The sequence below is a fragment of the Anomaloglossus baeobatrachus genome, chromosome 8 (genome assembly GCF_048569485.1).
Source record: "Anomaloglossus baeobatrachus isolate aAnoBae1 chromosome 8, aAnoBae1.hap1, whole genome shotgun sequence".
NCBI lineage: Eukaryota > Metazoa > Chordata > Amphibia > Anura > Aromobatidae > Anomaloglossus > Anomaloglossus baeobatrachus.
This window is the reverse complement of record NC_134360.1, coordinates 121,270,005-121,296,795: the sequence shown is the minus strand read 5'-3', so window position 1 is coordinate 121,296,795 and position 26,791 is coordinate 121,270,005. Positions and strand designations below refer to the sequence as shown.

Sequence of the window (26,791 nt, the reverse complement as noted above, 5' to 3'; positions counted from 1 at the left end):
AGTATTGAGACGTTATTCAGGGGTCCCGGGTATATTTATTGTGGGGAGAGTGTGTTTTGTCACTTTGCTGTGATTTCCGGCCGGTTCTCTGTTTTTTTTCCTGAGAACCGCGCCGAGGGTGCCTGCTCGTCGGCCGCATGGAAAAATCTAGGCCCCGGCTTCAGATGCGGCCTAGTTTCGTTTTCAATTCCCCTGCATGTCAGTCATGCAGGGGAACAGTGCGGCACCGCCCACCGGCCATTCAGCAGAGGGGAGGACACTCCTCTCTGAGGAGATGTTTCCCTCCCCTGTATCTCCTTGGCCCTCCGGTTCCCGCTCTTGGGCTAAACCCCGCCCCCCCCTCCTCACTCCGGCGCCATGCGTTCACTCACTGATCGGCGCTGGCTGCTGCAACTTCTGCATCACTGGGGGTCCGAGCTGGGAATCCGGAGGGCACACAAAAACCGGTCTGGTAAGCCACAACCTCTGGTTGTGGGCTTTATTATACACTCTCAGGGGGTCATTCTAAAGGAGTGTGTTTCTTACTGCAGAGCCTCCACCTCAGCAGCATGTCTCTCACTAGGAGCAAGGCTGCAAGGCTGTACTCTATATGCACTGCTTGTCAGCTCATTCTGCCTGAACCGAGCACATATCCACATTGTGATGCCTGCTCTAATATGGTGGTGCCTCAGCCTGGAGCCTCCTCAGGGGTCCCTCCGGCTGCTCCGGCCCCGGTGGCTGAACCCCCGGCTTGGGTAGCATTGTTTTCTAGAGCTATCTCCCAGTCTTTTGCCGACTCTATGGGACAGCTGTCCCGGACTCTGCTGACCATGCATCAGCCCCCCTCTCAGGGCGCCTCTGCTGCTCCGACTCGCTCTGCAGAGCTAACAGAGCATGTTTTAGGACCCCGTCCTCCTAAACGGAGACGCAGGGACTCTTCTCCTTCCTCGTCCCACGGCTCTGATTCACGAGCTGAATTGCAGGGCAAGGAGGATACTTTTACTGTGGGCTCAGACGCTACCTCCATGTACCCCATTGATTTATCTGAGGGTGATGCGGATGTTAGTGACTTGATTGCATCCATTAACTCCGTACTGAACCTCAATCCACCAGTGTCAGAGGAACAAGCCTCTCTGGTAGAAAAACACCAGTTTACCTCACCTAAGAGAGCAAGGAGTATGTTTTTTAACCACTCCAGTTTTCAGGCCACTGTTACCAAGCCCAGGGCCTGTCCTGACAAACTCTTCCCAAAGCGTAGTTCTGATGACCGTATTCCTTTTCCACCAGAAGTGGTCAAGGAGTGGGCTCTCTCACCAAAGGTAGATCCTCCGGTGTCTAGAATCTCAGCCCGGACAGTCGTATCTGTGGCCGATGGCACCTCTTAAGGATCCCACTGACCGCCAGGTTGACCTTCTGGCCAAATCTGTATATGAGGCGGCAGGAGCCTCGTTCTCCCCGTCCTTTGCAGCAGTGTGGGCTCTTAAGGCAGTCTCTGCTTCTCTGGCGGAGATACATTCCCTCGCCAGGGACTCTATACCCGAGATGGTTGCCTTAACTTCCCAGGCTTCGGCTTTTTCATCCTATGCCATGTCTGCCATTCTGGAGGCTTCTCACCGCACGGCGGTGGCTTCCGCTAATTCCCTCGCGATCCGCAGGATCTTGTGGCTTCGAGAGTGGAAAGCAGACGCTTCTTCCAAGAAGTATCTTGCTGGGCTCCCCTTTGCTGGGTCCCGGCTGTTCGGTGAACAACTGGATGAAATTATTAAGGAAGCTACTGGCGGGAAGAGTACTTCCTTGCCACAAACTAAAACCAGGAAACCTGTTCAGGGCAGGAACCAGTCGAGGTTTCGTTCCTTTCGTTCCTCTAACTGGTCATCCTCTAAGCCCTCAGCTTCGTCCACCAACTCAGCCAAGGATCGAAAACCCAGCTGGCGCGCGAAGCCGCGTCCTCAGAAGAACGGAGGAGCCGCTGCCACTAAGGCAGCCTCCTCTTGACTATCTGGCTGCGCCAGCAACATCCTTGGTCGGTGGCAGGCTCTCCCACTTTGGCAACGTGTGGTTTCAACACGTCTCCGATCAGTGGGTGCGGGATATCATCTCCCACGGCTACAGGATAAAATTCTCTTCCAGTCCGCCAAACAGATTTTTTCTGTCCACTCCCCCCTGCTCCAAAGCCGCCGCCTTCTCACAGGCCGTGGCATCCTTGCAGGCCAACGGAGTAATTGTTCCGATTCCCACCCGGGAACGGTTCAGAGGTTTCTACTCAAACCTCTTCCTAGTCCCCAAGAAGGACGGTTCCTTCCGGCCCATCCTGGATCTCAAGCTTCTCAACAAGCATGTTCAGGTGCGGCACTTTCGCATGGAATCTCTGCGATCGGTCATTGCCTCAATGACCCAAGGAGATTTTCTAGCATCCATCGACATCAGAGATGCCTATCTGCATGTGCCAATTGCAGTTTCACACCAGCGTTGGCTACGTTTTGCAATCGGAGAGGAACATTTCCAATTCGTGGTTCTCCCCTTCGGGTTAGCCACGGCCCCTCGTGTTTTCACCAAGGTCATGGCAGCAGTGGTTGCGGTTCTGCATCTCCAGGGGTTGGCAGTAATCCCTTACCTGGACGACCTTCTAGTCAAGGCCTCATCCAGTGCAGACTGTCAGTGGAGTGTTTCGCTCACTCTCGCCACACTTGTTCAATTCGGGTGGCTTGTCAATCTGCCCAAGTCCACTCTGACCCCGACCCAGAAACTTACGTACCTAGGGATGCAATTCGAGACTCTGCCGGCACTTGTAAAGCTGCCCTTAGTCGAACAGCAGTCCCTTCATCTGGCGGTGCGTTCTCTGTTGAAGCCCCGCCGTCATTCCATCAGGCACCTCATGCAGGTGCTGGGTCAGATGGTGGCGTCAATGGAAGCGGTTCCCTTTGCCCAGTTCATCTGCGTCCTCTGCAGCTGGACATTCTCCGCTTTTGGGACAAGCGGACCTCTTCCTTGCACAGGCTAGTGGCTCTGTCGCCACAGACCAGGAGCTCTCTCCAGTGGTGGCTTCGGCCCCTCTCTGTCTCAGGGACGCTCCTTCCTGACTCCGTCCTGGGTGATCCTCACCACGGACGCCAGTCTCTCCGGCTGGGGAGCAGTATTTCTCCACCACCGAGCACAGGGCATTTGGACTCCGTCCGAGTCAGCCCTCTCGATCAATGTGCTGGAAATCAGGGCTGTACTTCTAGCTCTCGTAGCCTTTCACCATCTGTTGGCGGGCAAGCACATTCGAGTCCAGTCGGACAACGCGACAGCAGTTGCCTACATCAATCACCAGGGCGGGACTCGCAGCCGCCTAGCAATGTTGGAGGTTCAACGCATCCTTCAGTGGACGGAGGACTCCAAGTCCACCATATCCGCAGTCCACATCCCAGGCGTAGAAAACTGGGAGGCAGATTATCTCAGCCGTCAAACCGTGGACAGCGGCGAGTGGGCCCTGCATCCGGCAGTGTTTCAGTCAATCTGCCGCAAGTGGGGCACTCCGGAAGTGGACCTAATGGCATCCCGGCACAACAACAAGGTCCCGGTTTACGTGGCTCGCTCCCACGATCCTCAGGCCTTGGCAGCGGACGCGCTGGTTCAAGATTAGTCCCAGTTCCGTCTGGCCTACGTGTTTCCCCCTCTAGCTCTCTTGCCCAGAGTCCTGCGCAAGATCAGAATGGAGGGCCGTCGGGTTATAATCATTGCCCCAGACTGGCCCAGGCGAGCTTGGTACCCAGACCTGCTCCGTCTGTCCGTAGAAATGCCGTGGCATCTCCCAGACCGCCCAGACCTTCTCTCTCAAGGTCCGTTTTTCCGCCAGAATTCTGAGGCTCTCAGATTGACAGCGTGGCTCTTGAGTCCTGGATCCTGACGGCTTCAGGCATTCCTTCCGAGGTCATCTCCACTATGACTCAGGCTCGGAAGTCTTCCTCGGCCAGGGTTTACCACAGGACTTGGAGGATTTTCCTGTCCTGGTGTCGCTCTTCCGGCCATGCTCCTTGGCCGTTTTCTTTGCCGACCATCCTGTCCTTTCTGCAGTCCGGCCTGCAGCTAGGACTATCCCTCAATTCCCTCAAGGGACAGGTCTCGGCTCTGTCAGTGTTGTTCCAGCGGCGTATCGCCCGACTGGCCCAGGTGCGCACCTTCATACAGGGTGCATCTCACATCATTCCTCCTTACAGGCGGCCTTTGGATCCCTGGGACCTTAATCTGGTCCTCACGGCCTTACAGAAACCCCCTTTGAGCCTCTTAGGGAGGTTCCTTTGTCCCGACTTTCACAGAAAGTGGTCTTTCTGGTGGCCATAACTTCTCTCAGGAGAGTCTTTGATTTGGCTGCACTTTCTTCGGAGTCACCCTTTTTGGTTTTTCACCAAGACAAGGTGGTTCTCCGTCCGTCTCCGGACTTTCTCCCTAAGTTGGTGTCTCCTTTCCACCTTTAACCAGGACATTTCATTGCCTTCCCTTTGTCCGGCCCCTGTGCATCGCTTTGAGAAAGCGTTGCATACTTTGGATTTGGTGCGGGCGCTCCGGATCTATGTGTCACGCACGGCCGCTCTTAGGCGGTGCACCTCTCTTTTTGTGCTGACCATGGGTCAGCGCAAGGGTCTCTCGGCTTCTAAACCGACCCTAGCTCGTTGGATTAGGTCGGCCATATCCGATGCCTACCAGTGTTCTCAGGTGCCCCCACCGCCAGGGATTAAGGCGCACTCGACCAGAGCTGTCGGTGCCTCCTGGGCTTTCAGGCACCAGGCTACGGCTCAGCAGGTTTGTCAGGCTGCCACTTGGTCTAGTCTGCACACCTTTTCAAAGCACTACCAAGTGCATGCTCATGCTTCGGCAGATGCGAGCTTGGGCAGACGCATCCTTCAGGCGGCTGTCGCCCATTTGTGAAGTTAGGCTCTGCCTACTTCTCAGTTCTGTTTATTTCCCACCCATGGACTGCTTTGAGACGTCCCATGGTCTGGGTCTCCCATAAGGAACGATGAAGAAAAAGAGAATTTCTTCGGCGCTCCATTGGGAGACCCAGACGATTGGGTGTATAGCACTGCCTCCGGAGGCCACACAAAGCATTACACTAAAAAGTGTAAGGCCCCTCCCCTTCTGGCTATACACCCCCAGTGGGATCACTGGCTCACCAGTTTTCTGCTTTGTGCGAAGGAGGTCAGACATCCACGCATAGCTCCACTGTTTAGTCAGCAGCAGCTTCGGATGGAAGAAAAGAGGGCCCATACTAGGGCCCCCAGCATGCTCCCTTCTCACCCCACTTGCGGTTTGTAAGGTTGAGGTACCCATTGCGGGTACGGAGGCGGGAGCCCACATGCTGTTTTCCTTCCCCATCCCCCGAAGGGGCTCTGAGGAAGTGGGATCTTACCGGCCTCCAAGCCCTGAGGCCGGGCTCCGTCCACAGACCCATTGAACCTGCTGGATAAGGAGCCGGGGTACCGTTCAGGGACAAGGCCCTGCAACATTCAGGTACTCTGTGTCCCTCTATGGACTGGCCGCGCACACTCCAGACTTGCTGGGTGTGCTAGTGCGCCGGGGACAGTAGCGCTGCGCGCTGGGGTTTGAGTCACTGCAGCTTGGCTGAGTGACTTTATGTGTTGGGAACTACCGCGCCGGCCGCTCTGGGAGCGGCGGCGCGGCTGGGACTTGTAGTGCGCCGGGGACTTAGCGCCGACCGTGCTTTTACGACGGCGGCGCTTATAAATCTAGTCCCCGGCTTTTGCGGCCTAGCTCCGCTTCGTTCCCGCCCCCTCCCTGTCAATCAGGGAAGGGGACAGGCGTTGTGCAATCGTCAGCGCCGAGGGCTGGAGCCTTATTTACATGCTCCAGCCCTCTCACTGGGCACAGTGGGACGCAGGTTTCCCGCTTTTTGTCTGAGCACACCCAGGGCCCGCCCCCCCTCCACAGAGACGCCGGCAGCCATTCCTGCATGCAGTCTGGCTGGGGAACGGACACAGGCTCTGGGAGACCCAGACAAGGGATTTCTGGCGACCACACACCCGCGTTAAGCGGGCGGTAAGCAGCACATTCGTGCTGGCCCCACTAGTGCCACAGTGTTATTTGGTGTACTTTTTCCTGTACCAGATATATCTATATATATTGCACTGTAAGGTCGCTTCTTGGCTGTATACCCCTATTGCTCTGAGGAGACGACAACATGTCATCTGCAAAACGCAAGGGTGCCAAGACACAGGCTGTGAACGCTGCTTGTGCCGCTTGTGGGGCTAATCTACCGGCAGGTTACAATGACCCCCATTGTGTGCAATGTTCGGTCCCTGTGCCACTTCGTCAGCCGGAGCCTATGGTGGTAGTGGCCCAGGCAGAGTCGCCGGTGAACCCTGTCCCGGAGTTTGCTGTTTTTGCTGACAGGATGTCTGTCACTATGACAAAAATCCTAGAGACCTTGCAGGCCAGGCCAGTTACTCAGTCCATGGACACTGCTGCGGCAATGTTCCCCGGTCCCCCTCAGTTGGAGTTAATCAGTGCTTCAAGGGGGTCCCAGGCATCTCAGCCTGACGGCTCTGATTCAGATGACAGTCCCAGGCAGCCTAAGCGTGCTCGCTGGGAGAGACCCCCCACGTCATCACGCGGATCAGGGTCTCAGCGAGAAGAGTCTCTACATGAGACAGAGGAGGGTGATCAGGAGTCTAATCCTGAAACCGCTCTCAATCTGGATACTCCTGATGGTGACGCCATGGTAAATGACCTTATAGCGGCCATCAATAGACTGTTGGATATTTCTCCCCCAGCCCCTTCTGCAGAGGAGGCAGCTGCACAGCAGGAGAAGTTCCACTTCAGGTATCCCAAGCCTAAACTGAGTACTTTTCTGGACCACGCTGACTTCAGAGAATCAGTCCAGAAACACCATGCCTACCCAGATAAGCGTTTCTCCAAATGTCTTAAGGATACACGTTATCCCTTTCCCCCTGACGTGGTCAAACGCTGGACCCAGTGTCCAAAGGTGGATCCCCCAATCTCCAGGCTTGCAGCTAGATCCATAGTTGCAGTGGAAGACGGGGCTTCACTTAAAGATGCCAATGACAGACAGATGGACCTTTGGTTAAAGTCTGTCTATGAAGCTATTGGCGCGTCGTTTGCTCCAGCATTCGCGGCCGTGTGGGCACTCCAAGCTATTTCAGCTGGCCTGGCACAGGTGGACTCTATCATATGTCCAGCAGTGCCGCGAGTAGCGTCCCTAACCTCGCAAATGTCTGCGTTTGCGACTTACGCTATCAACGCTGTCCTGGACTCTACAAGCCGTACCTCAATTGCGTCTGCCAACTCTGTTGTCTTGCGCAGAGCCTTGTGGTTAAAGGAATGGAAAGCGGATTCTGCTTCCAAAAAATGTTTAACCAGCTTACCGCTATCTGTAGATAGACTGTTTGGTGAACAATTGGCTGAAATTATTAAGCAATCCAAGGGTAAGGACTCCTCCTTACCCCAGCCCAGATCAAGCAAACCTCAACAGAGGAAGTGGCAGTCGAGGTTTCGGTCCTTTCGAGGCTCCAGCAAGACCCATTTCTCCTCGTCCAAAGGGACTCAGAAGGAGCAAAGGAGCTCAGATTCCTGGCGGGCTCAGTCACGCCCCAAGAAAGCAACCGGAGGAACCGCTTCCAAGGCGGCTGCCTCATGACTTTCGGCCTCAGCCCTCCGCATCCTCGGTCGGTGGCAGGCTCTCCCGCTTTTGCGACATTTGGCTGCCACAGGTCAAAGACCGGTGGGTAGCAGACATTTTGTCTCACGGGTACAGGATAGAATTCAGTTCTCGTCCTCCGCCTCGGTTCTTCAGAACCTCCCCACATCCCGACCGAGCAGATGCCCTTCTGCAGGCGGTGTGCTCACTAAAAGCAGAAGGAGTGGTGATCCCTGTTCCTCGGCAGGAACAAGGGCAAGGTTTTTTACTCCAATCTCTTCGTGGTTCCAAAAAAGGACGGCTCGTTCCGTCCTGTTCTGGACCTAAAGCTGCTCAACAAGCATGTGAACGCCAGGCGGTTCCGGATGGAATCCCTCCGCTCTGTCATTGCCTCAATGTCTCAAGGAGATTTCCTTGCATCAATAGACATCAAAGATGCTTATCTCCACGTGCCGATTGCTACAGAACACCAACGTTTCCTACGTTTCGTGATAGGAGACGACCATCTCCAGTTCGTAGCTCTGCCATTTGGTCTGGCGACAGCCCCACGGGTTTTCACCAAGGTCATGGCGGCAGTGGTAGCAGTCTTGCATTCTCAGGGTCATTCGGTGATCCCTTACTTAGACGATCTACTTGTCAAAGCACCCTCTCAAGAGGCATGCCAACACAGCCTGAATGTTGCGCTGGAGACTCTCCAGACTTTCGGGTGGATCATCAACTTTTCAAAGTCAAACCTGGCACCGACTCAATCACCAACGTATCTTGGCATGGAGTTTCATACTCTCTCAGCGATAGTGAAGCTTCCGCTGGACAAGCAGCGGTCTCTACGGACAGGGGTGCAGTCTCTCCTTCAGGGTCAGTCGCACCCCTTAAGGCGCCTCATGCACTTCCTAGGGAAGATGGTGGCAGCAATGGAGGCAGTCCCGTTCTCGCAGTTTCATCTGCGTCCACTTCAATGGGACATTCTCCGCCAGTGGGACGGGAAGACAACTTCCCTAGACAGGAAAGTCTCCCTTTCTCAGACGGCCAAGGATTCTCTGCTATGGTGGCTCCTTCCCACCTCATTAACGCAGGGAAGATCATTCCTGCCCCCATCCTGGGCAGTGGTCACGACAGACGCGAGTCTGTCAGGGTGGGGAGCAGTTTTTCTCCACCACAGGGCTCAAGGGACGTGGACTCAGCAGGAGTCCACCCTTCAGATCAATGTTCTGGAAATCAGGGCAGTGTATCTTGCCCTATTAGCCTTCCAGCAGTGGCTGGAAGGAAAGCAGATCCGAATTCAGTCGGACAACTCCACAGCGGTGGCATACATCAACCACCAAGGAGGGACACGCAGTCGGCAAGCCTTCCAGGAAGTCAGGCGGATTCTGATGTGGGTGGAGGAAAGAGCATCCACCATATCAGCGGTTCACATCCCGGGCGTAGAAAACTGGGAAGCAGACTTCCTCAGTCGCCAGGGCATGGACGCAGGGGAATGGTCCCTTCACCCGGACGTGTTTCAGGAAATCTCCCGCCGCTGGGGGGTGCCGGACGTCGACCTAATGGCGTCTCGGCACAACAACAAGGTCCCGACCTTCATAGCGCGGTCTCGCGATCAAAGAGCTCTGGCGGCAGACGCCTTGGTGCAAGATTGGTCGCAGTTCCGGCTCCCTTATGTGTTTCCACCTCTGGCACTCTTGCCCAGAGTGCTACGCAAGATCAGATCCGATTGCGGCCGCGTCATACTCGTCGCCCCAGACTGGCCGAGGAGGTCGTGGTACCCGGATCTGTGGCATCTCACGGTCGGCCAACCGTGGGCACTACCAGACCGTCCAGACTTACTGTCCCAAGGGCCGTTTTTCCATCAGAATTCTGCGGCCCTGAACCTGACTGTGTGGCCATTGAATCCTGGATCCTAGCGTCTTCAGGATTATCCCAAGGGGTCGTTGCCACCATGAGACAGGCTAGGAAGTCCACGTCTGCTAAGATCTACCACAGAACGTGGAAGATTTTCTTATCCTGGTGCTCTGCACAAGGAGTATCTCCCTGGCCATTCGCGTTACCTGTCTCTTTCCTTCCTGCAAGCTGGGTTGGAAAAGGGCTTGTCGCTCGGCTCCCTTAAAGGGCAAGTCTCGGCACTATCCGTGTTTTTTCAGAAGCGTCTAGCACGACTTTCTCAGGTACGCACGTTCCTGCAGGGGGTTTGTCATATCGTACCTCCGTACAGGCGGCCTTTAGATCCGTGGGATCTAAACAAGGTCCTTGTTACTCTCCAGAAGCCGCCCTTCGAGCCTCTGAGGGATGTGTCACTTTCTCGACTCTCACAGAAAGTGGCCTTTCTGGTAGCGGTCACGTCTCTTCGGAGAGTGTCTGAACTAGCAGCGCTGTCATCCAAAGCTCCTTTCCTGGTGTTCCACCAGGACAAGGTAGTGCTGCGCCCCATTCAGGAGTTTCTCCCTAAGGTGGTGTGAGGCAAACCCTGGGATATGAAGATGAATTATGACTTCCAGTCATAATCGCTCTCATCACTCCCTGGCAGTGCCCCCTCCCTTCTTGTTCTCAATGTCCACCATCTGGGAAGGTGTCACATCCCAGCAACACATCCCATGGCCATCTCCTGTGATATGGAGATTAGGTGATGTGGGAACAATGGACACAGGATGACTCCCTGCCGTGACCCTGTGGTAGGGGCTGCTATCTAGTTAGCAAGCTTGGAAGTATCCAGACAGGACGACTCCAGTAAAAAATGGTTCATATCTCGCAAGCCATATTTCCGATAAATATGGCAACCATAAAAATGGTGTCTCCGCATGCGGACGATGCTGGCACACCCTTTTTATGGGAGCAGGACCTGGGGAAATACCCCAGGCGTGATATCAGCCAATGGGGAACTAGTAGACAAGTCATGAGTCCTCTTGTTCTGTAGCTAAATTCATAGCTGTCACAATGAGAGCGTCGGCGTCCGCCTACGACGCTCCCAGGCAAAGTTATGGCCCATATTCCATGTGTGGGTATTGTCCATAACTCCAGCCAGGGGTGGAGCAGTGCTCCCTCTGAGGTCACTAAGGTAGGAGGGGACCTGGATTTGCCCAGGTTGATAACCCTACTTCGGCCATTTTCCAGTGTTCTTCTGCTCGGGGGCCTGGTTGGGAAAGACCTGTGAGGGAGTTCCTGGAAACCTGGTCTACAGCGCCCCCCTGTGGCCAGACGCACAAGGTAACTGCTGGAACTGTGTATGCCTGTTTGTAACCCATGCTTTGATTGTAACTGTACTCTGACATATGTATATTCTGTAGATTCCCTATTGTATATATTGTAGTTTCTAGTGTGCTTTAGGCTGATTAAATTATATAATTAATCTTGGGCTGTTCTGTTATCTCGATCTTGAATCCCACGTCTGTGTGTTCGGCTAATAGTTACCGTGAAGCGGTTGGTGGCAGCGAGTTGTGCCAAGGATTATTGTGGGGAGGCCAGTGAGATTCGGGGAGGTTTTATATATTCCGCCCGCGGAGGTCGGGGGAATATATACCCTACTCTCACCGGGGACCCTTCAATAATCGGCATAAGTAGTATAGCGGCCTCCTTGCTTATTGTCGGGCAATTCCATAATTGGCCTGACTATAAGAGGGGCGCTAGAGAGCGCGTCACGTGCTCTGTCTGTCGGTCGGGAGGTATAAAGGAGGGGTGACCCCCACTTGTTACCCCCCGATTGTGACGTACTGGTAGCCAGCGCGGGGGATTTCTGAGTGACCCCCCCGGTGGTTTGTGACAGGTGGTATCCTCTTTTCATCTTAATCAGGATATCTCCTTGCCTTCCTTTTATCCGCATGCAGTTCATCGGTATGAAAAGGATTTACATTTGTTGGATCTGGTGAGAGCACTCAGAATCTACATTTCCCGCACGGCGCCCCTGCGCCGCTCGGATGCACTCTTTGTCCTTGTCGCTGGTAAGCGCAAAGGGTCGCAGGCTTCCAAAGCCACCCTGGCTCGGTGGATCAAAGAACCAATTCTTGAAGCCTACCGTTCTGCTGGGCTTCCGGTTCCATCAGGGCTGAAGGCCCATTCTACCAGAGCCGTGGGTGCGTCCTGGGCATTACGACACCAGGCTACGGCTCAACAGGTGTGCCAGGCAGCTACCTGGTCGAGTCTGCACACTTTCACCAAACATTATCAGGTGCATACCTATGCTTCGACGGACGCCAGCCTAGGTAGGAGAGTCCTGCAGGCGGCAGTTGCCTCCCCGTAGGGGAGGGCTGTCTTTGCAGCTCTAACATGAGGTATTTCTTTACCCACCCAGGGACAGCTTTTGGACGTCCCAATCGTCTGGGTCTCCCAATGGAGCGCCGAAGAAGAAGGGAATTTTGTTACTTACCGTAAATTCCTTTTCTTCTAGCTCCTATTGGGAGACCCAGCACCCGCCCTGTTGTCCTTCGGGATTTTTGGTTGTTTTTCGGGTACACATGTTGTTCATGTTGAATGGTTTTCAGTTCTCCGATGTTACTTCGGAGTGAATTTGTTTAAACCAGTTCTTGGCTTTCCTCCTTCTTGCTTTTGCACTAAAACTGGTGAGCCAGTGATCCCACTGGGGGTGTATAGCCAGAAGGGGAGGGGCCTTACACTTTTTAGTGTAATGCTTTGTGTGGCCTCCGGAGGCAGTGCTATACACCCAATCGTCTGGGTCTCCCAATAGGAGCTAGAAGAAAAGGAATTTACGGTAAGTAACAAAATTCCCTTCTTTGTTACTTACCGTAAATTCTTTTTCTTATAGTTCTGACATGGGAGACCCAGCACCCTCCCTGTTGCCTGTTGGCAGTTCTTGTTCCGTGTGTTTTCACCGGCTGTTGTTGTAGACAGAGGTTCCGGTTATTCCGGGTTTTACTCTCTCTACTTATGGGTGGATGTCCTCCTTCAGCTTTTGCACTAAACTGGTTAGATTTGTCATCCAGGGGGTGTATATGCTCGGAGGGAGGAGCTACACTTTTAGTGTAGTACTTTGTGTGTCCTCCGGAGGCAGAAGCTATACACCCATGGTCTGGGTCTCCCATGTCGGAACTATAAGAAAGAATTTACGGTAAGTAACAAAATTCTCTTTTTTGTTTACTTACTGTAAATTCTTTTTCTTATAGTTCCGTATTGGGAGACCCAGCACCCTCCCTGTTGCCTGTTGGCAATTTTTCTTGTTCCGCGTGTTATCACCGGCTGTTGTCGTGGACAGAGTCTCCGGTTGTTCCGGCTTTTGCTCTGTTCTACTTGTGGGTGGCTATTCTCCTTCAGCTTTTGCACTAAACTGGCTGGGTCTGCTCACCAGGGGGTGTATAAGCTCAGGGGGAGGAGCTACACTTTTAAGTGTAGTACTTTGTGTGTCCTCTGGAGGCAGAAGCTAAACACCCATGGTCTGGGTCTCCCAATACGGAACTATAAGAAAAAAAATTTACGGTAAGTAAACAAAATTCTTTTTTTTTTTTTTTTTACAGCACAGGGGGATGGGTAGGGAGGTGTAATTAGGGCACACATGCGTCTGCTGATAGGTCAGAACGCATATGCTAGTCGACAGGTTCCTTTAAAAACATCATTATTCTGTTGATGTCTGCTGGAGATATTGCTTAACCTCTTCATGACACATGACGTACTGGGTACATAATGGATAGTGTCAGGTTAATCCCTGCCTGCTGCTGGCAGCGATCGCTGCACATGTCAGCTGATTTGAACAGCTGACATGTGCGACTATCTTGAGTGGATTTTCTACCCACTTGCGCTTGTTAACCCCTTAGTGTGTAGTGAAAATGTCAGAGCGTGATGTAACAGCGGGCCGCAGTAAGCATTCACTTACCCGGCTCAATCGGAAGTCACGTGATGTGATCACGTGGATCCGATAGTTGCCATGGTAGCACAGGCTCATGAGACCATTCCTCTTACAGCCAGCAGAGGGCTGTGAGAGGAGAGCTGCTTTTGTGCAGTTCAGAGCAATGCTGCTCTGATCTATCAAAGAATAAGTGATCAAACTGCTGATTGTTATAGCCCCTGGGGAGACTAGTAAAATAAAAAAAAGTTTTAAAAAAAACCTAATGTTCAAATCACCCACCATTTCGCACCATTGAAAATTAAAAGGTTAAAAATATACACACACTTGGTATTGCCGCTTTCAGAAATGCTCGATGTATCAAAATATAAAATCAATGAATCTGATCGGTAAATGGCGTAGCCGCAAAAAGATTCCAAACACCAAAATTGTTTTGGTTTTTTTTTTTTTTTTTTTTGGTCGCCACGTATTTTGCACAAAATGCAGTAACAGGCGATCAAACCATAACATCTGCACAAAAATGGTACCATTAAAAACGTCAGTTCAAGGCGTAACAAAATAAGCAGCCATGGAGCCATAGATCCCAAAAAATGAGAATGCTACAGATCACGGAAAATGGGGCAAATAGTGCGCTTCTTTTTACAAACTTCTGAATTTTTTTAACCCCTTAGATAAAAGTATACATGTTTCGTATCTACAAACTCGCACCACCCTCAGGCATCACACACATCAGTTTTACCATACAGTGAACACTATGAATGAAAAATCCCAAAAACAATCATGCAATCGTACTTTCTTTGCAATTTTTTTGCACTTGGAATTTTTTTGCCCTTGGAATTTGTCACAAACCACCGGGGGGTCACTCAGAAATCCCCCGCGCTGGCTACCAGTACGTCACGATCGGGGGGTAACAAGCAGGAGTCAACCCTCCTTTATACCTCCCGACCGACAGACAGAGCACGTGACGCGCTCTCTAGCGCCCCTCTTATAGTCAGGCCAATTATGGAATTGCCCGACAATAAGCAAGGAGGCCGCTATACTACTTATGCCGATTATTGAAGGGTCCCCGGTGAGAGTAGGGTATATATTCCCCCGACCTCCGCGGGCGGAATATATAATGCCTTCCCGAATCTCACTGGCCTCCCCACAATAATCCTTGGCACAACTCGCTGCCACCAACCGCTTCACGGTAACTATTAGCCGAACACACAGACGTGGGATTCAAGATCGAGATAACAGAACAGCCCAAGATTAATTATATAATTTAATCGCCTAAAGCACACTAGAAACTACAATATATACAATAGGGAATCTACAGAATATACAGTTATGTCAGAGTACAGTTACAGATAAAGCATGGTTTACAACAGGTATGCAATTCAATCAGTTACCTTGTGCGTCTGGCCACAGGGGGGCGCTGTAGACCAGGTTTCCAGGAACTCTCTCACAGGTCTGTCCCAACCAGGCCCCCGAGCAGAAGAACACTGGAAAATGGCCGAAGTAGGGTTATCAACCTGGGCAGATCCAGGTCCCCTCCTACCTTAGTGACCTCACAGGGAAGCACTGCCACTCCCCCTGCATGGATCAGAATTATCCAGCAAAGGGGATTTTGGCTATAACTTTGCCTGGGAGCGTCGTAGGCAGACGCCAATGCTCTCATTGTGACAGTTATGAATTTAGCTACAGAACGAGGGGACTCATGACCTGTCTGCCAGTTCCCCATTGGCTGATATCACGCCTGGGGCATTTCCCAATGTCCTGTTCCCATAAAAAGGGGGTGCCGGCATCGTCCACATGCGGAGACACCATTTTTATGGTTGCCATATTTATCGGAAATATGGCTTGCGAGATATGAACCATTTTTTACTGGAGTCGTTCTGTCTGGCTATTTCCATAGCCTTGCTAACTAGCTAGCAGCTCCTACTACAGGGTGACGGCAGGGAGTCATCCTGTGTCCATTGTCCTAAAGCCACCTAATTTCCATATCACAGGACATGGCCATGGATTTGTTGCTAAACCAGTTGTGTGAAGGGAAGGGGGTAGTGACACCAGGAGAGGGCTTCCTGACATGACTTGAATGTCATGATTTATCGTCATATCTCCGGATTTACCTCACACCTCCCCCCCTTTTGAGGGCGCTAGGGGGCAGCACACTCCGGTGTTCCCCCGTGCGCCCGTCCGCGACCTCTCCTTGTCGGGACAGCCCGTCTGCGTTACCGTGGTCACGGCCCCTTTTGTGGCGAATGGTGAAGTTGTATTGCTGGAGCGCAAGGCTCCATCGCAACAATCGCCCATTCGTCCCAGAGACGGTGTGCAACCAGCTGAGGGGATTGTGGTCCGTCTCCACGATGAAGTGGCGCCCGTATAGATAGGGTTGCAGACGCTGCAGGGCCCACACTATGGCCAGGCACTCCTTCTCCATCGTGGAATAGGCAACTTCCCTTGGTAACAGCTTCCTGCTCAGGTACAAGACTGGGTGCTCTTGGCTCGCAGAGTCCACCTGGCTGAGCACCGCACCGAGGCCGAAGTCACTGGCGTCGGTCTGTACTACAAACGGCCGCGTGAAGTCGGCTGCCTGTAGCACGGGCGGGCTGGACAGGGCGTCCTTTAGGGCCCGGAAGGCTGTCTCGCAGTCCATTGTCCAATCGACTGCAGAGGGCAGCTTCTTCTTGGTGAGGTCCGTCAAGGGCTTTGCCAGGCTACTATAGCATGGAACAAACCTCCTATAGTACCCAGCGGTCCCCAAGAAGGACATCACCTGCTTCTTGGTCCTGGGGGTGGGCCAGGATGCGATGGCTTCCACCTTCTCAGGCTCGGGCTTCAGGGTTCTCCCACCTACCCGGTGACCGAGGTACTGGACCTCGCTCATGGCCAGCTGACACTTTCCCGGCTTGATGGTCAAACCTGCCCGGTGGATCCGCCTGAGCACCTGTGCTAGATGCTCTAGGTGATCTTCCCAGGTGGGACTGAAGACGGCAATGTCATCCAGGTACGCGGCCGCGTACCCTTCAAGTCCCTTGAGCAGGGTGTTGACCATCCGCTGGAAAGTGGCAGGGGCATTCCTCATCCCGAATGGCATCACCGTGGACTCGTACAGTCCAAATGGGGTAATAAAGGCAGAGCGTTCCCTGGCCTTGCGAGTCAGGGGGATCTGCCAATATCCCCGGCTCAGATCCATGATGGTCAGGTACTGAGCCCCGGCCAACTGATCGAGCAGGTCATCGATGCGTGGCATTGGGTACGCATCGGCGACCGTGACCGCATTGAGCCCCCTGTAGTCCACGCAGAACCGAGTGGTTCGGTCCTTCTTAGGGACGAGGACTACAGGCGAGGCCCAAGCGCTGTTGGATGCCTGGATCACCCCCAGCTCCAGCATCTCGTCAATCTCCTGGCGCATGTGTTGCTGCACCTCCAGGGAGACCCGATATGCTGAACGCCGGATCGGGGGATGATCCCCAGTGTCCACGTGATGGACAGCCAAGTCAGTCCTTCCGGGCTGGTTGGTAAACAACCCCCGGAAGGGGTGTAGGGTGGCCCACAGCTGGGACCGTTGGTCCTCCAAGAGCTGGTGGCCAACCTCCACATCCTCAATGGATCCGCCTGCCCTAACCTGGGCTAGCATATCCAAGAGGGTTTCCGCTTCTCCCTCCTCGGGCAGGTTGCACACGGGGAGCGCACATGCCTCCCGCTCATGATGTGCCTTCATCATGTTCACATGGAAGGGCTTCCGCCTTCCACGGGCAGGGTCCAGGGTGACCAGGTACGTCACAGGGTTGAGCTGCTGGTACACGAGGTATGGGCCTTCCCAGGCTGCCTGAAGCTTGTCCTGTGGTACGGGGACCAGTACCCACACCTTTTGACCCACTTGGTAGGTCCGCTCACAAGCGTTCTGGTCGTACCAACGCTTCTGATCGGCCTGGGCTTGAGCCATATTGTCGTGTACCAGTTGCGTCAAGGCCTGCATTTTGTCCCGGAAGCGCATGACATACTCGATAACCGACACTCCAGGGGTGGCCAAATCCCCTTCCCAAGCCTCTTTCACCAGAGCCAGGGGGCCCCGCACACGTCGCCCGTACAGGAGCTCAAACGGTGAGAATCCTGTTGAGGCCTGTGGAACCTCCCGGTAAGCAAATAACAGGTGTGGGAGATACCGCTCCCAGTCACGCCCATGGGAGTCGACCAACATCTTAAGCATCTGCTTTAAGGTGCCATTGAACCGCTCGCACAGGCCATTAGTCTGTGGATGGTACGGGCTGGCCACCAGATGTCGCACCTGGACTTGCTTACAGAGGGCCTCCATCAGCTGGGACATGAATTGGGTCCCCCGGTCAGTGAGCATTTCCTGGGGAAAACCCACTCGGGAGAAAATCTCCAGCAATGCGGTGGCCACCTTGTCAGCCCGAATGGACGACAAGGCCACTGCTTCTGGGTACCGGGTGGCATAGTCCACTACCGTCAGTATGAAGCGTTTCCCGGAGCTGCTGGGGATGGCCAGCGGGCCGACCAGATCCACAGCCACCCTCCTGAAAGGCTCATCGATGATTGGCAGAGATACCAGTGGGGCTTTGGGGTGTGGCCCCGCCTTCCCCACTCTCTGACAGGTTTCACACGAACGGCAGTAGGCAGCCACATCGGCCCCCATTTTTGGCCAGTAGAAATGCTGGTTTAACCTGGCCTTGGTCTTAGCGATCCCTAGGTGTCCGGCCATCGGAATCTCATGTGCGATCCGCAACAACTCCGTCCGGAACGGATAGGGTACCACCAACTGTCGGTCCCTGGGCCACGCCTCCGGTGAACCCTGCTGGACCGTGGCCCGGTACAGCCGTCCTTGGTCCCAGACCACTCGCTCCGGGTCCGAGTCCGAGGGAGGCTGTGCCGCCTGCTCCTTTAGAGCTTTCAGGCTGTCGTCAGCTTCTAACGCTGCCTGAAACCCCTGACTAGATGTGGCCAGAATCGACGAGACTGTCACATCTTCAGTCAGTACCCCGGGACCTGTGTCCTGGCCTCCACCTGACTCGGCTGCCACTTGGTCAGAAGGGGAAGAGCTATCGGACCTCCGGGAGGCCCCTTGGCTCCCAGCACTCCCACTGCGGGTGACAGCGGCCACAGCCGCTGCGACCGTGGGTCGTGCCTGCTCCTCCTCCGTTCCTGACCAAGTCGCCGGTTCAGGCAGACCTACCTGGCTTCCTGACACCCCGGTTGTGGGGGAACCCTGCACCGAGATCTTACCTGGGAGCACTTCCGCTCCTGGACCGGCCCCAATCTCACCTGCCTGTTCCCCCCCTGCAGCAACAGAACCCCGCTGTGAAATCTCTGGGGACCCCACATTTGCTGTGGTAGCCCCCACCCCACACACTGGTCCTCCCCCTGCAGCACCCTGCTCTCTGCTTATCCCTGCAGAGGGCAACAGATCCCAGCTCACAGGCTGATTACTTGTAGAGGCATTGTCACACCTTTCTCTGACCCCCTCCCCTGTCACAGCTGCAGCTGTGTGTGTGTCTATGGTGTCTGTGCAAGCAGAAATATCAGAGTTCACTCCCTCCTCCCTTACATCATTCATAGATAACACATTAACATTGTCCGGAGGCACGTCAGCACTGGCTGAAGGTTCAGCCTTTGGGGCGGGGCCAAACTGGGAGGTTATTTGCCCCAAATCTGTCCCAAGTAGCACGTTTGCAGGGATCCGATCAGTTACCCCCACCTCCCTCACCCCCCGCCCTGCGCCCCAGTCCACATAAATGTCAGCAACAGGCAGCGCCGGGTCAATGCCTCCAATCCCGGAGACAGCGAGGGTTTTTCCAGGGATCAAGTCTTGGGGGGACACCATCTCAGGCCGCACCAGAGTCACCTCCGAGGCGCTGTCTCGCAGTCCTATGGTCACAGACTGGCCGACGGTGACAGGTTGGAAGCTGTCCAGGGACCTACCACCACCCCCACCCACACAATACACCTTGGGCGGCCCTTGGGACGGGGACGGAGCCGGGGCCTTGGGACGCTGAGGGCACATGGCCTTGAAGTGTCCAGGTAGGTTGCACTGGTGGCACCGTCTTGGTTCTGCCACGGGCCTGGAGAGGGGAGTTGAGGGGGACACCCCCTGCAGTCTAGGGGCAGGTGGGGCAGTCGCAGAGTTCATCTTACCCCCTCTCCAGGTGCTGCTGGTGGCTGCTCTCCTGGCTTCAGGAGCCCGATTGTTGGTGTAGTCATCTGCCAGGGCAGCTGTAGCCGTGGATCCCTTTGGCTTCTGGTCTCGGATGAACTGGCGGAGATCCTCAGGGCAGTTCCACAAGAGTTGCTCCGTGATGAACAAGTCCAGGATCTCCGGTCCGGTGGAAAGCTGCAGGCCTTGGGTCCAGTGGTCGGCAGCTCGGGCAAGTGCCCGCCGGTGGTCAGCCCAGGAGTCCTTTGGTCCCTTCTGCAGCGTCCGGAACTTCTTGCGGTAGGACTCCGGGGTGAGGTTGTACTGTTGGATCAGGGCCCGCTTGATGGTGTCGTAGCCCTGATCCGCCTCAGCAGGCAAGTCCCCAAGGATATCCAGGGCCTTACCCCTTAAACGGGGGGTCAGGTATTTGGCCCACTGGTCCTTGTTCAGATGATGCTGCAAGCAAGTCCGTTCAAAAGCAGTCAAGAAAGAGTCCAAGTCTCCATCCTTCTCCAGCACTGGGAAGTCCTCAACACGGACCTTTGGAAGTTTGGTGTCTGGAAGGTCACGGGTGGCTGATGAGGGCCGGAGCTGAGCTAGCTGCAGCTGGTAGTTACGCTCTGCCTGGCGCTCTTCACGCGCTGCTTGCCGCTCACGCTCGGCCATGAGTTCCTTGTAGCCCTCCCGGTCTCCAGCCTGGCGTAGGGCCATAGCCATTTGAAGAAGGCTATCCGAGCCTCCCAGGCTCGGTGGAATGGCACGTGGTGATCTGCGGCCCGCTGCGGAGCCTGGTGCTTCACTGTCCATTGCAGAGCGGAGGGCTGGCGTCTGGCTCGTTGAGGACCCTTGGGCGAGCTGCTCCTCATCTTGTCCAGCAGTGCCCGGTTGTGCAATGTCCTCTGCAGAGCTGTTTTCTGGCGTCGAGCTCCTGGAGGACTCGTGGACAACCTCCTCATCGTCTCTGGCCTGAGCATCGGCCATTCCTTTGGCTTTGCTCCTGGTGCTATCAGCCATTGTTGCAGACTTTGGTCACTGACACAGAACTGACACCTGATGCCTCCACACACCTTACAGTATCTGCACTCTGACACTCTAGTGTTGAGCTAGTCTGAAGACCCCAGCAGCCACAGCTGCTGCAGGCAGTCTTTAGTGTCTGGGAGTATGGGTCTCACACTCACACACACTATTATCTCGATCCCACCGCTTGCCACCAATATGTCACAAACCACCGGGGGGTCACTCAGAAATCCCCCGCGCTGGCTACCAGTACGTCACGATCGGGGGGTAACAAGCAGGAGTCAACCCTCCTTTATACCTCCCGACCGACAGACAGAGCACGTGACGCGCTCTCTAGCGCCCCTCTTATAGTCAGGCCAATTATGGAATTGCCCGACAATAAGCAAGGAGGCCGCTATACTACTTATGCCGATTATTGAAGGGTCCCCGGTGAGAGTAGGGTATATATTCCCCCGACCTCCGCGGGCGGAATATATAATGCCTTCCCGAATCTCACTGGCCTCCCCACAATAATCCTTGGCACAACTCGCTGCCACCAACCGCTTCACGGTAACTATTAGCCGAACACACAGACGTGGGATTCAAGATCGAGATAACAGAACAGCCCAAGATTAATTATATAATTTAATCGCCTAAAGCACACTAGAAACTACAATATATACAATAGGGAATCTACAGAATATACAGTTATGTCAGAGTACAGTTACAGATAAAGCATGGTTTACAACAGGTATGCAATTCAATCAGTTACCTTGTGCGTCTGGCCACAGGGGGGCGCTGTAGACCAGGTTTCCAGGAACTCTCTCACAGGTCTGTCCCAACCAGGCCCCCGAGCAGAAGAACACTGGAAAATGGCCGAAGTAGGGTTATCAACCTGGGCAGATCCAGGTCCCCTCCTACCTTAGTGACCTCACAGGGAAGCACTGCCACTCCCCCTGCATGGATCAGAATTATCCAGCAAAGGGGATTTTGGCTATAACTTTGCCTGGGAGCGTCGTAGGCAGACGCCAATGCTCTCATTGTGACAGTTATGAATTTAGCTACAGAACGAGGGGACTCATGACCTGTCTGCCAGTTCCCCATTGGCTGATATCACGCCTGGGGCATTTCCCAATGTCCTGTTCCCATAAAAAGGGGGTGCCGGCATCGTCCACATGCGGAGACACCATTTTTATGGTTGCCATATTTATCGGAAATATGGCTTGCGAGATATGAACCATTTTTTACTGGAGTCGTTCTGTCTGGCTATTTCCATAGCCTTGCTAACTAGCTAGCAGCTCCTACTACAGGGTGACGGCAGGGAGTCATCCTGTGTCCATTGTCCTAAAGCCACCTAATTTCCATATCACAGGACATGGCCATGGATTTGTTGCTAAACCAGTTGTGTGAAGGGAAGGGGGTAGTGACACCAGGAGAGGGCTTCCTGACATGACTTGAATGTCATGATTTATCGTCATATCTCCGGATTTACCTCACAGAATTTTTTTGCCGTTTTCCAGTACAATATATGGTAAAACTTATGGATTAATTTAAAAGTAGAACTCGTCCCGCAAAAAACAAGCCCTTATATAGCAAGATTGACAGAAGAATAAAGTTACGACTCTCAGGAGTGAGAAAAAAAAAAAACCTGGGAAAAACTCCCGAAGGTTAAGGTTAAAACAGTCTGTGCCCCAGGTGAGTAGGGGTAAAAGCATTCGTTTACTGACACTTGCGATCGGCCTGCAGAGGCAATGCTGCATACTGAGCGTATGTAACCTGATTCCCCCTCCATGTCCAAGCCAGCTGAGGCTGTAACAGTGATGTGGGGTACAGCAAAACTGTATGGCAAAACTAATGGTTTCATTCAAAGTACAACTTGTTCCACAGAAAAGCCCTCATATGGCTATACTGACAGAAAAATAAAGTTATGGCCTTTGGAAGAAGGGGAGGTAAAAACGTAAAATTGCTGGGGGTGAAGGGGGTTAACTTGAGTAGCATATTAGAGGAATGTAATTTATATCAGTTACACTCAGGTGTGTATAAAATTATTCTTGTGATAAATGCTCTATCAATTTATTCTATAGTATTGAATGTTTACGGTGTGCATGTCTCCTAAAGTAGAATGTTAAAATATCAGCTCAAATTAAAGATCACTTGACACTTTTTTTTATTTTGTAAAGGAAATTTTCAAAATATAAATGTGCCGCCATGTATATAAAATACTGAAGTTTTCAATTCTCGTTTGTAGCGGAAGACTGGAGTTCACAGCCTGCTAGCACAGATGACTGGTCTGCTGCCCCAACTGCTCAAGCATCGGAGTGGGTTGGAACAACCACTGAATGGTCTTAAAGAAATATCTGGTGTCACTTACTTACTTGTGTCTGATCCCACAGTAAACATCTTTCCAAATTAAAAGCAAATGGTGTCAATTCTTCATTAAAAAATGCTGGAGATGTTTTCTTTAAAGGGTTTTCCCATCTCCATGATCCTATCCCATGTAGGTGTAATAATAGTAAATGCCGCCAGTTAGAAATGTTTAGTTTTCCTGTTATAGCCATTAATTTTTTTTTTTTTAATCAGATAAATTTTTATTTTTCACCAAGTATACAAAACATGTGTTTATATTTTCAGCAATAACAAGCAGAACTATAAACTTTCCCTCCCCCTCAGCGTACATATTACCCATATCAATATCAAAGATCTTACATTATAACCCTTCAATAGCATATATTGGAATGTATAGAACTAACTATCTCTGCCCATAGTCCAACATCTCCCAACTCTAATATTTATCCATATTGCAACCATGGATTCCACAATCTATCAAAGTGCAAGTTGTTTCCTTTTCCCATATATGCTTCTCTCCATTCGAACAATATGATTAACATATGTGACAAATACCCCTCTAGTTGGATGCAGGGGGACCCACCGGTGTTTGGCAATTACTTTCCTTGCCGCGTACAGCAGTCTGGCTATCACTATTTTAAAATTGTTGTCTACTCTAATTTCTTCCACTTAACCTAGAAGACATACCAGGGGTGTCTGGGAAGTTTACATCTAGAAGCTCCTTCTATTCTATTAAGAACATTTATCCAAAAGGGTGTCAACCTGGGGCACGTCCACATCATGTGGAAAATGCCAGCACCTTCTCCATTACATCTAGGACAGTCGGAGTTAAGGCCCCGTCACACTAAGCAACATCGTTAGCAACATCGCTGCTAACAAACAACTTTTGTGACGCTGCTAGCGATGTTGCTGTGTGTGACATCCAGCAACAACCTGGCCCCTGCTGTGAGGTCGTTGGTTGTTGCTGAATGTCCTGGGCCATTTTTTAGTTGTTGCTGTGTCCCGCTGTGAAGCACAGATCGCTGTGTGTGACAGCGAGACAGCAACAACTAAATGTGCAGGCAGCAGGAGCCGGCTTCTGCGGAGGCTGGTAACCAATGTAAACATCGGGTAACCAAGAAGCCCTGTCCTTGGTTACCCGATATTTACCTTTGCTACCAGCCTCCGCCGCTCTCACTGTCAGTGCCGGCTCCTGCTCTGTGCACATGTAGCTGCAGCACACATCGGGTTAATTAACCCGATGTGTGCTGTAACTAGGAGAGCAGGGAGCCAGCGCTAAGCATTGTGCGCTGCTCCCTGCTCTGTGCACATTTAGCTGCAGCACACATCGGGTAATTAACCCGATGTGTGCTGTAACTAGGAGAGCAAGGAGCCAGCGCTCAGTGTGCGCTGCTCCCTGGTCTCTGCACGTGTAGCTCCGTGCGGTGGTAACCAAGGTAAATATCGGGTTGGTTACCCGATATTTACCTTAGTTACCAAGCGCAGCATCTTCCACGCGGTGCTGGGGGCTTGTCACTGGTTGCTGGTGAGCTCACCAGCAACTTGTGTAGCGACGCTCCAGCGATCACTGCCAGGTCAGGTTGCTGGTGGGATCGCTGGAGCGTCGCAGTGTGACATCTCACCAGCAACCTCCTAGCAACTTACCAGCGATCCCTATCGTTGTTGGGATCGCTGGTAAGTTGCTTAGTGTGACTGGACCTTTACTCCTCAAACCCATTTAACACATAATTAGCGGGGATCTATATGCCCTATGCACCATGTAGAGGTGGGATAATCTTGCTGGTTCACTCATTGATAATTTCGGTATGTATTCCAAAACACTATCCCATACCTCATCAGTGATCCCGTCTATCTCTCCCTCCCATTTATTCCTAGTGCTTACAGGGTGATCAAGCAAATCCTATATATAGTAGATATGATTCCTCTTGTGGGTCCACTACTACACACATTTCAGTACTAGGTCTGCCTGTACCAGCAATGATTGCTTAACCCCCTGAGCCACCACTGCATGCGCCAACCGTTTGTACTGGTACCACTCAAGTGGGGATATCCCAAACTCATCCTGTATTTGTGTAAACTATTTTAGATGTCCCTGGCTAAGAATTTGCCCCATATACCTTTACGTGCCCATTCCTTAATTTTGCCTATCTTGTATATCTCAGAGCAGTTTTCATTGTCCCACAACGGAGAGAATTCAGTTATTGCTGTAATCCCTATAGCCATTAATTTATGAATATCAAATATTCATTTTAGTTTAGATCACAATTATAAAAGGTCATTCAAAAATGTTCATTTAAACAATGCAAATTGCCTCTTCAGAAAGGAAGAGGACTTGACCTCTAGTGCCACCTACTGGACTTGGCAATCCTATGTCAATATCATGCCTATAACAAGCCTTGCTATATAATATTTATTCGTGTATATAGCGCTATTAATTCCACAGCACTTTACATACATTGTCATCACTGTCCCAATTGGTGCTCACAATCTAAATTCCCTTTCTGTATGTTTTTTGGAGTGTGGGAGGAAACCCACGCAAACACGGGGAGAACATACAAACTTTGAAGATGTTGACCTTGGTGCCATTTGAACCCAGGACCCCAGCGCTGCAGTGCTGACCACTGAGCCACCGTGCCACCCCTACATATATACTTGGGATACAAGGCAAACCAGAAGCTCAATTTGCAGACCTCTGCTGCATGCTAAATCTAAACGTTTTGAATTAAACGATGTATCACAGTCAGAATCACTGCACCTAGTAGACAGTCTATGCTTACAAATATATTAGTGTGACCTGCACATCCAATAGGTGTGAACAGGTGCCAGCTGAAAACACGATATAACAAAAAATACATACAGCTGCACACTAAAATGCTAACAATGAATAAAGGAACTATGGTATTGCATTACTGCCATAGGAATATTTGAAAAAGATACTTCGCTTATGTATTGGCCAATGCATATGAGCTTAACCATGGCAAGGTGATCTTGTATATCAGGACCCTAACTTGAAATGCCGCTATTTGTGTTAAAAACCTACATGTCTGGGTAGAAACAATCCAACTTTTTTAATTATAATCCAGATGGCGGCATTCAAGTTAGGGTCCTGATATCGCATGCAATGGCCAATACATAAGCGAAGTATTTTTTTTTTTTTCTTCAAATAATCCTATAGCAGTAATGCAATACCAGAGTTCCCTTATTCACTGTTAGCATTCTAGAGTCTAGCTTAGAGGTCTCAAACATGCGGCCCGCAGGCCTCATGTGACACTCAACCCCCCCCCCCCCCCCTCTCTCTCAGACCCGGTAACTATTGGGGCTGGTGCAGCAGCCGCAGCCGTCACTGCTTTTATTTCCTATTATCTGTACCACCCGGCTTTGCCCGGGTTAATACCTGTTAACAAAATAGAATGTATTAACAAAAATGTATTCTGCACACAAAACCCACAAAACAAATAGAAATGTAATTTATTAAATGGCAAAAACTAAGCTAATAGAAGAATTTCACAACATATATTTCAACACCACAGATATTCCACACAGATTTAACTAAATTGGCCAAGTAACGTGCTGTCTCTTTGCAGGTCTGTGTCTGTCTTTTTGCAGGTGTGTGTCTCTTTGCAGGTGTGTGTCTCTTTGCAGGTGTGTGTCTCTTTGCAGGTGTGTGTCTCTTTGCAGGTGTGTGTCTCTTTGCAGGTGTGTGTCTCTTTGCAGGTGTGTGTCTCTTTGCAGGTGTGTGTCTCTTTGCAGGTGTGTGTGTCTGTCTCTTTGCAGGTGTGTGTGTCACATATAAGCTTCTTATACTATGAATGTCTTTTGTTCCTATAGCAACCAATCACAGCTCCTACTAATAACCTGTTGTTCCAGGCTCCATTTACTTTAATGGAGGCATGTTTTT

General features: G+C 52.0%; 1 protein-coding gene across 2 annotated transcripts in view; it reads left to right on the top strand.

Moving 5' to 3' along the window:
- Window positions 1–22,967, top strand: part of LOC142249952 (small ribosomal subunit protein uS2) — a 132,337-nt gene extending 109,370 nt beyond the window's left edge. For both annotated transcript variants that reach the window (XM_075321975.1, XM_075321976.1), the window contains exon 8: window positions 22,796–22,967. In XM_075321975.1, the coding sequence (XP_075178090.1) occupies window positions 22,796–22,896 (101 nt within the window). In that variant the 3' untranslated portion in view covers window positions 22,897–22,967. The remainder of the gene's footprint in view (window positions 1–22,795) is intronic.
- The last annotated feature ends 3,824 nt before the right edge of the window (window positions 22,968–26,791 follow it).